Source organism: Myotis davidii, unplaced genomic scaffold, assembly GCF_000327345.1.
Source record: "Myotis davidii unplaced genomic scaffold, ASM32734v1 scaffold648, whole genome shotgun sequence".
In the NCBI taxonomy this organism is placed as follows: Eukaryota; Metazoa; Chordata; class Mammalia; order Chiroptera; family Vespertilionidae; genus Myotis; species Myotis davidii.
In genome coordinates, this window is record NW_006299603.1 from 393013 (window position 1) to 408245 (window position 15233).

General features: G+C 49.1%; 1 protein-coding gene across 2 annotated transcripts in view; it reads right to left on the reverse strand.

Annotated features, from left to right (window-relative positions):
* Positions 1-15233, reverse strand: part of INSR (insulin receptor) — a 147317-nt gene that overhangs the window by 13461 nt on the left and 118623 nt on the right. For both annotated transcript variants that reach the window (XM_006775376.2, XM_006775375.2), the window contains 7 exons: positions 12004-12163; positions 8506-8608; positions 6658-6725; positions 4860-5104; positions 3470-3580; positions 3228-3387; positions 1362-1491 (listed from right to left, as the gene is read on the reverse strand). In XM_006775376.2, the coding sequence (XP_006775439.1) occupies positions 1362-1491; positions 3228-3387; positions 3470-3580; positions 4860-5104; positions 6658-6725; positions 8506-8608; positions 12004-12163 (977 nt within the window). The remainder of the gene's footprint in view (positions 1-1361; positions 1492-3227; positions 3388-3469; positions 3581-4859; positions 5105-6657; positions 6726-8505; positions 8609-12003; positions 12164-15233) is intronic.

Consider the following 15233-nt stretch of genomic DNA (forward strand, 5'->3'; position numbering starts at 1 on the left):
ATAAAAATTACATCGTATCAATAGACACAGTAAAGAATTTGACAAAATCCAATACCCGTTTATAATCAATCTCTCATGAACCTCTCAGCAAAGTGGAAATAGAGGAATCATATATCAACATAATAAAGGCCATATATGAAACGCCTACAGCCAACATCATAATGGGCAAAAACTCAGAGTTTTCTTTAAGATAAGGAATAAGACAGCAATGCCCCTTCATCACTTTTATTCATCATGGTACTGGAAGTCCTAGCCACAGCAATCAGAAAAGAAAAAATAAAAGATATTGAATTGGAAAGAAGAAAATTAAACTGTCATTATTTGCATGTGACATAATATTGTATACAGAAAACCCTAAAGCTCCACCAAAAGAACTACTAAATTTAATAAATTAATTCAGCAAAGTATCGGGACACAAAATTAACATCCAGAAATTGATGGCATTTTTATACATGAAAAATGAACTCTCAGAAAGAGAAAAAAATCCAATTTACCATTGCAACAAAAAAGGTACCTAGAAATACACTTAACCAAGGAGATAAAAGACCAATAGCATATTGAAACTATAGCATATTGAACTATAAAAAACTATAGCATATTGAAAAAAAGAAAGTGAGGAAGATACAAAGTGCCCATTAATAGACAATTGGATAAAGACGACGAGGTACATACATGCAATGGGATATTACTCAGCCATTAAAAAGAACAAAATCTTACCCTTTGCAACAACATGGATGGCCTTAGTGGGTATTATGCCAAGTGAAATAAGGCAGACAGAGAAAGACAAATACATTGTGATTTACTTACATGTGAAATCTAAAAAACAAAATAAGGTAACTATCAAAACAAAAACAAACTCTAGATACAGAGAACAAACTGAGAGTTAACATGGGAGGGGAAGTTGGGGGTTTTGGATGGAAAGGTAAAGGAATTCAGAGGTACAAATTGATAGTTACAAAACAGTCACAGTACAGCATAGGGAATATAGTTCATAATACTGTAATAAGTATGTATGATGCACTAGACTTATGGGGGGATTGCTTTGTAAATATTACAGATGTCTAACCACTATGCTGTACTCCTGAAACTAACATAATATTGAATGTGAACTGTAATCGAAAAACAAACACATAAGTAAATAAAAATGAAAAAAAGATTTATGCTGCCTTTAGAAATGCCTATAAAATTAGTCTCCACTGGAATGTAGCAGTAGCTGTGCAAGGGTCCTCAGACATGACCTTCCCTTCATTTTGTTGATGGCCAGGAGGAAGGCAGGTGTTAACTGCCCCTTTTAGTCAGACTAGAGGAGCATCCTGGAATTCAAGCCCAGCGCTCTATCAGCCGGCTCACGCACAACTCACCACATGTCGGAAGAAGCGGTAAAGACCCCGTCCTTCAAAGATTCAGGTGCCATCCACCTCACAGGAAGCAGACCTTTGCCACCTTTCCGGTAATAATCCGTTTCGTAGATGTCTCTGGTCATTCCAAAGTCTGACAACAAACAGTTCACAAACTCTTACCTTCAGCCTGTGGCTCAAAGTGTCCACCATCTTCACAGCCCCACCCCTGGCCGAGCCCTCAGAGAGGCTCACCTGAGGCCACCAAATCCCAGGAGAATGGATTCTGAGTGTGCTCATGGGATGTGGAGGAAGTGGAGGGCCACCATTTAAAGTAGCAAAAAAGCGATGTTCTGGCCAGAGCTTGGGAATCCCGTTCTCAGAAACACTTCCTTCTCACCCAGGACTCACATGTAACCCAAGTCGAACTATTAACTCTCTGCAGCCAAGCTACTTCCCCCCATTGGATATGGCTCCACCTAACAGCCCATTGCCCGGCCAGAAACCCAGAGTTGGGTCCTCTTTCGGCCACCCCTTTCCTCACAATGAGAAACAGTGGGGAGTCCTACCCACTCTCATTCCACACCCCTCTCTAACTATCTATTTCTCTCCATTGTCCCAGAACCGACCAGGCCTGACACCCTCTCTCACCTACAGGACCCTCCCTCCATCCTGACTCTGACAGCCACTGACCAAGAGAAGCTACATACATAGAATGAATCACTTCGCCATTTCCTGCTTCCCTTGCTGATACAGGAGAAGATCTTTGGGGATTATAAAGAGGATAACATCATTCCTTGCTTCCCACTGACTGCTAACGTAGGGGAATGAGTTTTTTTGGTTCATAAAGAGAAGCACATCACTTCCCGCTGTGCTCGGACGGCCTAGCATAATGTCTAGATGACTTGCCGTGACTTGCAAGACCCTTCTAGGTCTGGCTCCTGCCTCTCTCCCTAACCACATAGCTCCTGCTGCTCTGTATCCTCCACATTCAGCCATCGCCGGGCCTTGTGGCCTTTGCATGTGCTGTAACGACCCCTGGGATGCTGTCACTCAGGTCAACTTCTAATCCTCCCAGTCTTGAAATGGTGCCTCTTTTCAGAGAGGAAGTCCATTTCCTTCCCCCACCGACTTTAGCTTGTCTGAGTGTGAACTATTGTACTGTTCACCTAGAACAGCTCTGTCCAGACTGCCTGTGGTGATGAACACGGTCTATACCCACACCGTCCAATATGGCAACCACTGGGCTCAAGGTGGCTACTGGATACCTGAAGTGTGGCCCAGGCACCAGCAAGCTGAATTTTTAACTTTACTTAATGTAAGTTAACGTACACGCAGGTGGGCGCATGCGGCCAGTGGCTACTGTGCTAGACGGTGTGGATGAGGACTGCAAGCTCACGAGGGCAGAAAAGCCGGGGACCTGCGCAGTGGCTTGCACACACAGGGCACGCTAATGTTATTTAAAGAAGTGAGTGCGTGAGCTAGTAAACAAACGCAATTAAATCACAGGGTGCAACTTCGTAAAGTATACGATTGTCAAAACTAATATGAATGTAAAATGCAATTGAAAAATTAAAAAATTTGCCGAGACCGGTTTGGCTCAGTGGATAGAGCGTCGGCCTGCGGACTGAAGGGTCCCGGGTTCGATTCCGGTCAAGGCTCTCTGTAAAGAATCAATAAAATATATATAAAAAAAAAATTTAAAAAATTTAAAATTTAAAGTAAAGAAAAAGAACTTTTGGGAAAAAAAATTACAGTGTGGGGATCAGGGGCCCATCCCAAGCCTTGCCCCTTTGCAATGGAAAAGCTGTAACAACCCATGACAGACAATTACTTCTCAAACGGAATGTGACCTGGGCCATACATTCCCAAGCAGAAAGGCAGACAAACCTCCAATTTTGACGGTAAAATCGTGGGCGACCATGCAGTTTCGAGCTGCGAGGTCCCGGTGCACAAACTTCTTGGCGTTCAGGTATGCCATCCCGTCAGCAATCTCCGCTGCCATCTGAAACATCTCTTGCAGGGTCGGGGGAGGCCGGCCGGGGTTATTCTAAAGTCAAAACAGGAGGCTGTGCTCAGCAACACGGGGTCAGGGCCGGGAGGGGGCACCCTGTGGAGCCCGGGCAGCTCACCTCAGCGTCAGGCCGCAGGGAGCGCAGGTGGCTCTTCAGGTCTCCGTGCGTCATGAGCTCCATCACCACCAGCGTGGGCTGGCCTTTGGACACCACTCCGAGGAGGCGGACCTGCAGGGCAAGCATGTGGGGGGTCAGGGAGGTCTCGGGTGAGGGCCTACAGGAAGATCTCAACTCGCGGAGGCCTCTCTGTCTGGTCACACACAGCATCCTGCTCCCGGGTAAACCCTAGCCTGTCCGATCAAATGCCAGGGTCAACACCTGGGGAGGGAGAACAAGGAGGGGAATTCAGAACTCCCAGTCTGGTGGGTGGCGCATTCCCACCGTCAGACCTCTGCACAGCCATTCCCTCTGCCTCAGGCTCTGTGCCCTCACATGTCCACATGGCTGTCCCTATATCTTTTATGTCTTCGCTCAAATACACCTTCCCCACTCCCGAATTCCCAACCCCGCCCCTGCCCTGCTCTCCTTTGTGCCACAGCGGTGCCTCCTAACAAGGGACCCAGTGGGGTTGGAGCGCCCGCACCGCTGGGCTGGAAGCACCGCCAGGGCAGAAGCTGACCCATCACAGACATGGGAACGGGGCTTGGCACAGAGCGGGAGCTCTGCGAGGGCGCGTGGGGCAGAGACGAAGGGACACGAGGTTCCCGGAGAAACGAGGCAACGTGCAAGCAGAGGAAGGAGAGTGTGTGCCAACCTGTGGGGGCGGGGCAGCGGGAAGGCGCACCACTTTGTGTTTAAGGGTTAAAGAGGTGCTGAGAGGATGATGAGATGGAAGATTCCAGAAAGCACTCGGGCAAAGAGTTTGGTTCCAGGGGAGGTGGGACTGGAGAAGGGCTGGGGCGGGACAGGGTCCACACCCCCTGTCCTCATGCTCTGTGCACAGGGGAGAGAGCAGCAGAGCGGAGTGGGAGAGGGAGCCCACAGGCAAGTGATGATGGACAGAAGTAAAAGGAAGGCACGTCACTGGAAGGGTCGCTTGAGAGGGCTGCGAGGCCCTGAGGGAAGTGGTGCTTCCGCATGTCTCAGGCCTCCGTTCTTGGAGCTGCTCCTCACTTGCTAACCCGCTGCTAAACTCCGCGCCAGGCCAAGTCACAAACATCCTGGAATAACACGGGCCAGTTTCCACCCCCCATGGCATCTGCACCTACCCAGCCTGGTGACCTCCCCCCTGCCCTTGCGGGGAGAATCACACCAGCAGTTTCTGCCTTTATAAATGCTGCCCTTCTTCCTTCTCTCTGGAGCGCAGTGTAGCTGTCACCTGAGTTTGGGCCTCTTGGGTTACAACTCTTTGCTCAAATCCATGCCTTCTGTTCTCCATTACTGCCAGGACCTCTTCTCGAAGGAACAGAGGTGCCTTTGTCTGTCCCCAGGGCACTTCGGGACTTACCACGTGATGGCAGGCGAAGCCTTTCATGACGGAGGCCTCGTTGAGAAACTCGATCCGCTCCCGCATGCTGGCCGACTCGTTGACCGTCTTCACCGCCACTCGAGTCTCCGCCTCGCCCTTGATGATGTCCTTGGCGTTGCCCTCGTACACCATGCCGAAGGAGCCCTGCCCCAGCTCTCGCAGGAGGGTGATCTTCTCCCGTGGCACCTCCCACTCGTCCGGCACATACACAGAACATGGGAACACTGCTCCTCACTTATCTACACCGTGTCTTCGGGGGACCCCGCCACCTCCCACCCTCGACCCCACAAGTGTCCATTAAGTGACTTCTGTGATCCAGGACCTCTTCCAGGCACACAGCCAAGAATAGGACACAGCCAAGTGTGGGTCCCTGCCCTCCTGGAGGGCCTGGCCGAGACAGAGAGAAGCCACCCCAGCCCAGGGTCTTTCCTGGTAAGTGCCGGGCTGAGCCTGCATCCCACCCCATCTGTCTGATTCAGAGACCCACTGACCATGGATGCCACTTCCCATCTAAGGCTGCTGTTTCTGCAAAGTGCCAAGGGGCTGGGGACCACCAGCCTGTGAAACCCGACACGGAAGTGAGCCCATCCAGGACCGCCGAGCGTCAGCTGGTCCACAGGCAGGTGCGGCCACGTGGGTGAAACCAGAACTGCCAGCCGAGCACAGCCTGAGAGCAGACCCACCAGACTGTGAACTAACTAATGGGGGGGGTAAGCCACTGTTTGGGGGGGGGGGGGGCTTGTTATACAGCAAACGAATGCAGACAAATGCACGAAGGCCGGGTAAGAAAAGCCCAATGGTCCCTGCCTTCCCCTGTGCCATCACGGTGACGGGCTAACTGCGTCCCTCCCCAAACTCATAGGCTGAACCCCTAACTCTGGGACTCAGAATGTGCCTATATTTGGAAATAAGGTATTTAAAGAGAAAATCAACGTGACGTGAGGTCACAACATGACTGGTGTCCTTACAAGAAGGAGCTTAGGATGCAGACACTCAGGGAAGACCAGGTGTGGACACAGGGAGAGACAGCCATCGACACACGGAGGAGAGCAGACTCGGGAGAGGATGAGCACCTCCCTTCATGAGAGTCCGAGTCTGTACGTCTCATCTACATCTCATCGGAAAGGATGGGCACCTAAAACACCGCCCGTCTCCCACGCCCGCGTCCCGCTGGGCAATGGTGCTCCTGCCTTGAAAGTCACTTTTTTACTTTTGCTGCATGAAGTGGTTTAGAAGCTTGTCATGCAACAGGTGCCTTCCTCTGGGAAGGAATGGCCAGGCCTGCCTACAGCGGCCACTCACTGCCTTTGGGACAATCAGGGAAAGTATGGGTGTCAGACTTATGCTCCCTCCACCAGCATCACATCCAGTCTCAGCAGCCAACAGGAGGTGTGTCCCTGGCACTCACACCGCCTCCAACCCACCCTCATGTCCCTGCTTCTTGTCCTCCTCACGCCATCCACAATCTCCCATTTTGGCTCCCAATTCCCATCTCCCAGCTAGGGCACCAGGTTCAGACACTGCGTTCTCGTTCTGACCCTGAGCAAGCTCTGGCACAGTCCCAAGCTCCACCCCCACAGCTGGGCACCAGGTTCTCGCCTCCCAGCCCAGCCCACAGGCCCAGGTGGCCCCCAGTGCTGTGTCTCTGCGGCAAGGGCAGGTCTTCACTCCAGTGAACAAGGGCTTGTCTTGGTCCCTTGGGGTGTCACCTGACACTGATGGCAAAGGAAACTGGACAGTAGGCTCTGGCCACCCACAGGAGCCGGGTGGTACTCACCATCGCTGGCACTGAGGTACTCGGGGTTTGAAGAAGCATAGAGTGGTCCCACCGGCCCGTCTGACTGCCTGGATGAGAAAAAAGGGAGGCATCCCAGTTTGAGATTCTCACGCGACTTCATGGCTACAGGCTACAGGCCGCCCCAGTGTAAACAGCACCTTTATCAGCAGCATCTACCCACTAGTGCGGCTCTGCAGCCATCCATCCCAGGTCACAAGAAACAACTGTCAGTAAGTGCTGGCGGGTTGCTCAGTGGTTAGAGTGCTGGCCTGCACACCGAAGGGTCATGGGTTTGATTTCCGATCAAGGGCATGTACCTGGGCTGCAGGTTTGATGCCCAAGCCCTAGTTGGGGCTCATGTAGGAGGCAGCCAATCGATGCGTCTCTCTCACATCCATGTGTCTCTTATATCTTCTCTCTCTCCCCTTCTCCCTGCCTCCTGTGCACTCGCTCTAAAAAATTAATGGGAAAAATATCCACGAGTGAGGATTAACTAATTAACCAACTAACTAAACAAACAAACAAAACAGGCTTATAATTAAATAAATCATATTAAAAGCAAAGGTAATAATATTCAAAATTCACCACATCCTCATTATCATACTACATCTTACTATGATCAGTGCTCTTTTTAAAAAATACATATTTTTATTGATTTCAGAGAGGAAGAGAGAGATAGAAACATCAATGATGAGAGAGAATCATTGACTGGCCACCTCCTGCACACCCCTTACTGGGCATGTACCCTTGACTGGAATCGAACATGGGACCCTTCAATCCGCAGACCAACGCTCTATCCACTGAGCCAAATTGGTAGGGCTGATCAGGGCTCTTAAGGCCATCTACATCACCTCATTTATTTACATTGCTAGAGGCCCGGTGCATGAAATTCATGCAGGGGGTGGGGGGACTCATCCCGGCCTGCACCCTCTCTAATCCAGGACCCCTCAGGGGATGTCCGACTACCGGTTTAGGCCTGAACCCTGTGTGCCTAAACCGGCAGTCGGATATCCCTCTCGCAATCCGGGACCGCTGGCTCCTAATTGCTCCTAATTGCTCACCTGCCTGCCTGCCTGATCGCCCCTAACCGCCCTCCCCTGCCAGCCTGATTGCCCCTAATGGCCTCTGCCTCGAACCCTGCCACCATGGCTTTGTCCGGAAGGAGAACTGGAAGGAGGACTGGACGACCAAAGATGTCTGGTCGACCTGGTCTAATTAGCATGTTACCCTTTTACTAGTATAGATTCTATATGTATGGCAGAGATACTGTGCACATCCGTTCCCAACTCTGCACTCAGTGACATCATGTCTGTAGCTTGAAATTGAGAAAGTGACAGAAAAAAATGTTAATAATGCAGATTAAACTTAAATGTGTCATCTGTAGCCATGATGCCGTAAATGGCACAGAATAGTGAGAAAATATTATTTAAAAATTATTATCTGATTCTGCAAAGTCACTCCTGTTATGTCTTATTTCAATTTTATCCTACTCTTTAACATAAACAAAATATCAATCAACATTCATGAGCACTTGTTTATCAATTGCAACCATAGGCTGGCTATAGATACAAAGGTTCAGAAAAAACAATCAACGAAAACATTTGGTGAGGGAATTTACGATAAACCCGCATTGTATATTGTATTACGGCTATTATCTGTAAATTGCAAGCTACACATCCTTGAGATCAGCAAAATTTATAACAAACTCAGGTACAGCTGTATCTATATCTATATCTATATCTGTATCTGTATCTGTATCTGTATCTGTATCTATATCTATATGTATATCTATATATCAGCTTAATTTTTCTGGAAAGCCGACTGTTCAGCATCCCCCACTGCACTAACCTCTTCCTCAGGAATAGGTAAATACTTCCAATCACAACACTGAAGAGGAAGACAAAGATGAGGGGGCCGATGATGATTTTTGCAATATTGGAGGGGACGTCTACTGAAATAGAGTAAGAAAACACATGTTTTGTATCAAAACGTGTTCACATCACAAATCACAATCACAAATGTAACCGTGGGCCACACACACTTGTCCCCCATCTCTTTTTTGTCCCTGAGCCTCTCTCTGCTGGTGTCCGAGGCCCCGTTTCCCAGCAGTCCCGAAACACCACTCGGCTCCTCGGGGCTGGGCAGGGGGCTCAGAGGGCCGTGATCAGAAAGCACACCGGCCGCCTGCTATGTTCCCCGCCCAGGGCCAGCTTCCTCACCCTGCAACCCAGGCACCACCCAGGCCCACGCTCAGGAGGGCCATGCTCTGGGTTGAATATTCCATGGTCATCAGTTTGAAAGTTTTAATTCTTAAACAAGGGTACTGCATTTTCATTTTGCACTGAGCCTCGCAAATTAAACAGCCTGTCCTGATTCCAAACAGCAGCTCTGGCGGATGAAAAATCCACCGGAGAACCTGTGTGCTAGAGGGTCCTGCCCCGTCTCACTCGACGGCTGGCCCACGGACCTCGGTGGGTGACCTTGTTGCCAGGAAGAGCACCAGGCAGGATCAAGTGCATTTTCCCCAAAGAACCTCTTTTAAATTAGCTGAAGAAATGCTACGTGGCCTTTATTTTTTAAATTTGCAGATAAGGCCAAGTTGTCAGAACTTGTAAACAGGCCCATTTATTCAGTCTCTTCCAAGACAAGGAAAAAATGGGTGGGGAGAAGTCAGAGAAGAATCTGGTCATTTGGGTCCTTCAGTAATAGCAGTTCCCTGAACAGGCACTGCTTGAAGTCTCTGTGTGGTGACCGTATTTAATCGTCCCATACGGCAAGGTGGGAGGTGCTCGGACTGCCAGCTAGCAGGCTGGGAAACAGGCGCAGGGAGGAGAGGGGCCTTGCCCAAGCCCCAGTGCTGGCCCACAGGGCGGCATGCGTTTGGCCAGGCCATTGGAGTAAGCTCTGACCAACGACCCATCCTGCCTTCGGTGGCCGGCTCCGTCCTGAGCTATCTCCCCTCCCACACCTCGCACCTCCGCAGCTGACAGCAAACTCAGCGCCGTGTGCGGTGGCTTCTGGCAGGCTGAGAGTCTCCACAGATGTGCGGGGATTGAATGTGACATGAGAAATAGAAATGGCCTGGCTCTGTGCAGTTGCTGTGCAGTTAAATATCCCTCCTCCCTCCCTTTTTCCTAAGGAGCAGGAAAGCTGGAGGCTGACGAGGGGTTAGGACTCAGCCTGTCTCAGAGCAGAATCTGAGAGTCTGAAAGGAACTCTTGCTCTGGGTCGTGCAAGAGCCGGTCATCCCCCGAGCCTTGCTCTCTCCGTTATAGGATGTGAATTTCTTTAAAAAGTATAGTCGACCTTTGAACATGTGTTTGAACTGTGTGGTCGCACTTATACATACTTTTTTTCCAATAAATACACATAGTATTGTAAATGTATTTCTCTTCCTTATGATTTTCTTAACATTTTCTTTTCTCTAGCTCACTTTATTATAAGAATACAGTATGTAAAATATATATATATCTATATATATCTATATATATCTATATATATATATCTATAAGTAGTGAAGTTTTTGGGGAGTTGAAGGTTATACAAGGATTTTCAATGGCACAGGAGGGTCCATACCCCTCACCTCTGTGTTATTCAAGGGTCACCTGTAATCTAAGTGTAGCATTTAACGGTCCAGATGTTTGGCTATTGTAAGCAACACGGTACAGAATTTCTGTGAACATGTGTCTGTCTTAGACAGCTGTTTCCTTCCTGTACGTTTCTAGGGCTCAAGCTGTGGGCTCAGAGAGTGAGATCCCTGCTAAGACTTCTCATGCACGTTATTAAAACATGTTAGTGCTCACCACCCATAGAACAATTCCATGTGCCTGAGCTCTTGGACAACACCAATTATTGTAATTATAAAATAAAGAAACCAAGAACAACTTTGCCAATTCGATAACTTGAAAATTACAACTTGTTGTAATTTGCATTTTTCTTTTTTAGTGTGATTTTGAGAGAATATGGACTTTTTTCTTATGTTTTCTATTCATTTTTAAATGGGATATCTATGCTCTTTGTTTATTTTTATATTAGGACATCTATCTTTTCCTCACCCTTGAACAACACAAGGGTGAGGGGTGCCGACACCCCCTCCCACAGTTGAAAATCTGCATTCATCTTTTGACTCCCCCAAAACTCAAATACTAATAGCCTCCTTACGGATAACATAAACAGATGAGTAACACATATTTTGTAAGTTATTGGTATTATATACTGTGTTCTCACAATAAAATAAGCTAGAGAAGAGAAAATGTCATTAAGAAAAACATAAAGGATAATACACTTATTTATTTTAAAAAATGTGTATATATGTGGACCCACGCTGTTCACACCCATGGAGTCAACCATATATTCATTTCATATTAAGGACATTAACTCTGTCAGTGATGCTACAGACATTTCTGCCACGCAGATATTTCCCTTCGCATTTTATTCACTGGTGTCCCTGGTTCTGAAGGGGCAGATTCCAATCGTTGGTACCCTAAGGAGCAGAGTGTCGGTTACTGATGAGCCTCTTGGAACAACCAGAGCTGATGCTAAGAGGTGGGAGGACTCAGGGTGGGGCTGGTCACCAGAGGAGCAAGCCTGTGATGGGAGGGTGAGACCTTCACCCGCCTGACCTCGAGAGGAGAGGGAGGCTCGAGACCCGGTGCTTCGATCAATCACACCTAGATAACGAAACCCCAAGGAAAACTCCGACAGCAAAGCGCAGAGGATGGATACGTGGATGTCGGGAGGGTGACATGACGGTTCCTCCTCAATGAAGAGGACACGGCAGCCCTATGTCCAGGACCCTGCCGGCCCTGGTCCTGGCTGTCCCTTCGTTTGGGTGTTCCTGACTTATCCTTCACTGTGTTTGTTCTTACAGCACTTTCCTGAGTTCTGTGAGCCACTCTAGCAAAGGATCTAATAGGAAAGGTTCGGGAACCCCGAATTTGTGGCCAGTTGGTCAGAAGGGCAGGTGGCCTGGAGAATCCCCAAACTTGAATCTGCCATCTAGGTGAGAGCAGTCTTGTTGAAAACTGTGCTCTTAACCTTGTGGGTTCTGTGCTAACTCCAGTGGCAGCGTCAGAATCACAGTGCAAGACACCCAGTTGGTGTCAAAGATCTCATCCTAGTCCTGACCCTGACCACAACCATCCCAGCAAGAATCACCCCACTTTCCATACTCACACCACCCCAGGTACACGAAATTCCAGCCAGCCAAGCAGGGGCCACACCCCACCCCTGCCCACCCAGGTCCCGCTCGCCCGGTCTAGAATCTCCTGACTATTCCCAGCAATGTGCTGCTGTTCCCAGCAGCAAGCACCGCCCCAGCTAGTCTAAGTCACCATGCAGACTCACAGTAGTTTGTCACATAGAAATAGGTGGCTTCTGTCCAGGAACCATTGCCCGCCAGGGAGGTGGCCCGGACTCTCACGCTGTAATTCCCGGGTGACAGCCCGCGCAGCCGGCAGCCCCGCTCCAGGGCGAAGTGCCTGCGGGACACACACAGGTGCAGCTCCTGGAAGACAGAGGAGACACGTGTCGGGCGCGCGGGAGCGCCCAGCCTGGGTGGGAATGTCATGGACAAGGTCTGCTCAGGAAGGACACACAGGAGTTAAGGCTCAATCAGTGCAACATGCAAGGAACTTCGAGACTTCTGGAATTTTAGAACCTTAGCTCTACTGAAACACAGGTTATTGTGGTTGATAACAGCCACTCTTCCTAAACCACAGCCAAACATTTGACCTAGATTATTTCATTTAATTCTTACAACAACCCCATGGCTTAGCTCTCCTTAGAGACGAGGAAAGTGAGGCTTAGGGGAAAGTCAGAATTTTTGCTATAAAGGGCCAGAGAGTAAATATTTTCAGCTTCAACGGGGAGATGGTCACTGCCACCAACTCAACCCTGCCGTCAAATCTCAAACCTGCAGCATCTGTAATCAAACACAGTGGAGGCACCACACAATACTATTATTCTGTCCATTTTAATACAACCATTTAAGATGTGGAAGCATTTCCTAGCCCACAAGTTGTACAAAACCAGGCATGTAAAAATAGTTTGCCCACCGTGACTGAGGATGTGAAATGATTAGTCAAAGATCTTATAGCTGGTGAGTGGCAGGGCTGGCCTTTCAACCCTAAACTTTTTGGCTCCAAAACTTCTTGCTCCCACTCTGGAATAGTTTTTGTTTGTTTGTTTGGTTTTTTGAGAAAATGCAGAATATAAAACCTTTATTGCGTGACTGAAATGTTAATTCTTGGTTACAACTATTCATATAACTGCTCCATGTAGGAATCACAGTAGTCAACATTAAGTACAAATTTATTACCATACTAGAGGCCCAGGGCACAAAATTCATGCACTGGGGGGGAGGGGGGAGGGCGGGGAGTCCCCCTCAGCCCGGCCTGCACCCTCTCACAGTCCAGGACCCCTTGTTCCTTACCGCCCGCCTGCTCGCTGCTCCTTAGCGCTGACGCAGAGGCAGGAGAGGCTCCTGCCACCACTGCTGCGCTCGCCAGTCGTGAGCCCAGCTTCTGGCTGAGCGGTGCTCCTGCGTTTAGCATCTGCCCCTTGGTGGTCAGTGCATGTCATAGTGACTGGTCGTCCCACCGATCATTCCTCCATTCGGTCTATTTGCATATTAGTCTTTTATTATATAGGATATTTCTTAAGATAAGATCATTCATGGTACATTGCCCCTTAATCCCCAAATATGCAGTTAAAGTGTTTTCAGAAATGACTATGAAACTGCTAAGAAAGCTAAAATAATTTCTGAAGTCAAATAGCTATGAATCTGGGCCAGAGAGCTCCTTAATTTCTCATCTTCTATAAACAGCTTCACAAATCATTTGGAAAATCAGCCTAGATATAAACATAATAAACCACATTTCCTGTCCATTCTTGAAGTTGATCTTCCTCAAGAAATGATCGAACAGCACCTGTCTTTGAAGATGGCAGTGAGGCCTGACCCTGATACTCAAGCTCTGGTTCTAGATCAGTTTTCTGCGTTGGACTGGTCAGGAGTCACTTCCTTCTGCATCTTCATCAGGGAACTTAAGTGAGTGTGTGTTAATGTTATCTTCTCTTTTAGCATTCCATTTTGTCACTGGAAAGGCAGAAGTGACCTTTCAATGCAGCCAGGGCAGCATGGGTAGAAAACAGATGGAAACCAATGGGAATCCCCCAGGAACTACAGAATAAAAGGTTTAGGTGCTGCCCTTGAGTAAACCTTCAACGCCAACAAGGAAGGAAGCTTCCAAAACAACGTTATTTGTAACCCCGGAGAAGACGACGCCCGAGGGACTGGGCGAGGTGCACCGAGCTGGCGAGCACAGAGCACAGCGTGCACCACGTGCACTGGACACCGCGCACACGCGGCCAGATGGCGGCTCCTCTGTCCCCACCCCTTGGAGCCCAGCGGCGAGGACCCCTTCACCACCCACGTGTCCCACTCCATGGAAGTTGTAGAGGAGGATCCGCCAATTGTCTTCGTGCCATGCCCGCTGTGGGATGTTTTCACTGGACCTCCAGACGTCCCAGAAGGCAGGAAAGAAGGAACCCCTGTCCCCTAAATCACATTTCAAGCTCCCCATTGTGCCTCCTGGCCTCTGCCTCACCAGAACCAAACGGAAACATGGCTTGATGTCTTAACAAGTTTAAATTCTCCTCCCTTCCTGACCTTTCTTCTACTTCATTTAGGAAGGCGGGGATCTACCTAAATGCCTGATAAAGAGAGAAGGTAAGCATATACACCCCAGGGGTAAACAGGCAACTAGAGACTAACCCAGAGCTTATTAGGAAAGGCAGGAGGCTCACAGGGCCAAGTTTTGAAAACTTTCCAAACAACCCCGAGCTCACAGTGCGTGCAGAGAACTGGCCTGGAGAAGTTAGGAGAGCAAGAACTGAGAGCTCCCGTGCCCATCATGTGACAACAGCAACCGGCAAACAAACCGGCTGCAGGCGAGCCTGGGAGTCCAAAGGTTCTTACAAGGATGAGTCACCAAGTAGAAAGCGACAAACAAGTAAACATCGAAGCCAAAGGTAGCCACTATCCAGGACAAGGGGACCTGCGAACTCCAACCTCAGTCATTTGCCCCAGATGCTTCGGGGGTGGGGACTGAGAAGGGAGCATGATGGAAGGAACTAGAACTTGATAGTCCCCCCACAGACACCATAAAAAAAAAAAAAGAAGCCGGTGAGAGTTTTGTAAGGCTGGCAAAGCCATAGTGGTGCAAAACATTTTTAACTTTTATCAAAGCAATGCTAGACAAAAACTAAGATAGACTGTTGGAGGCCATCGACCAGTCGTGGCTATGAACAGGCTTTTTAAGAAGTTCCAGTAAACTCTCACTCTCTCCTAACCCCCACCCCCACCCCCCGCGGCGCCCCATCCCTCTGTTCCCCTACATGTTGAAAAGGGCTGGTCTGTCTGGGATCCGGGCCAGAGCAGAGGAGGACGGGGTTCATGATGGGGGTCCCGCTGCTGACCCATGGGCTTCAGGAACAGCAGAGGCGGCCAGCCCACGGCAGCTGAGGACACAGGAGTGGGTCCAATACCAACAGGGCAACCAGGGACCGAGGGGTTC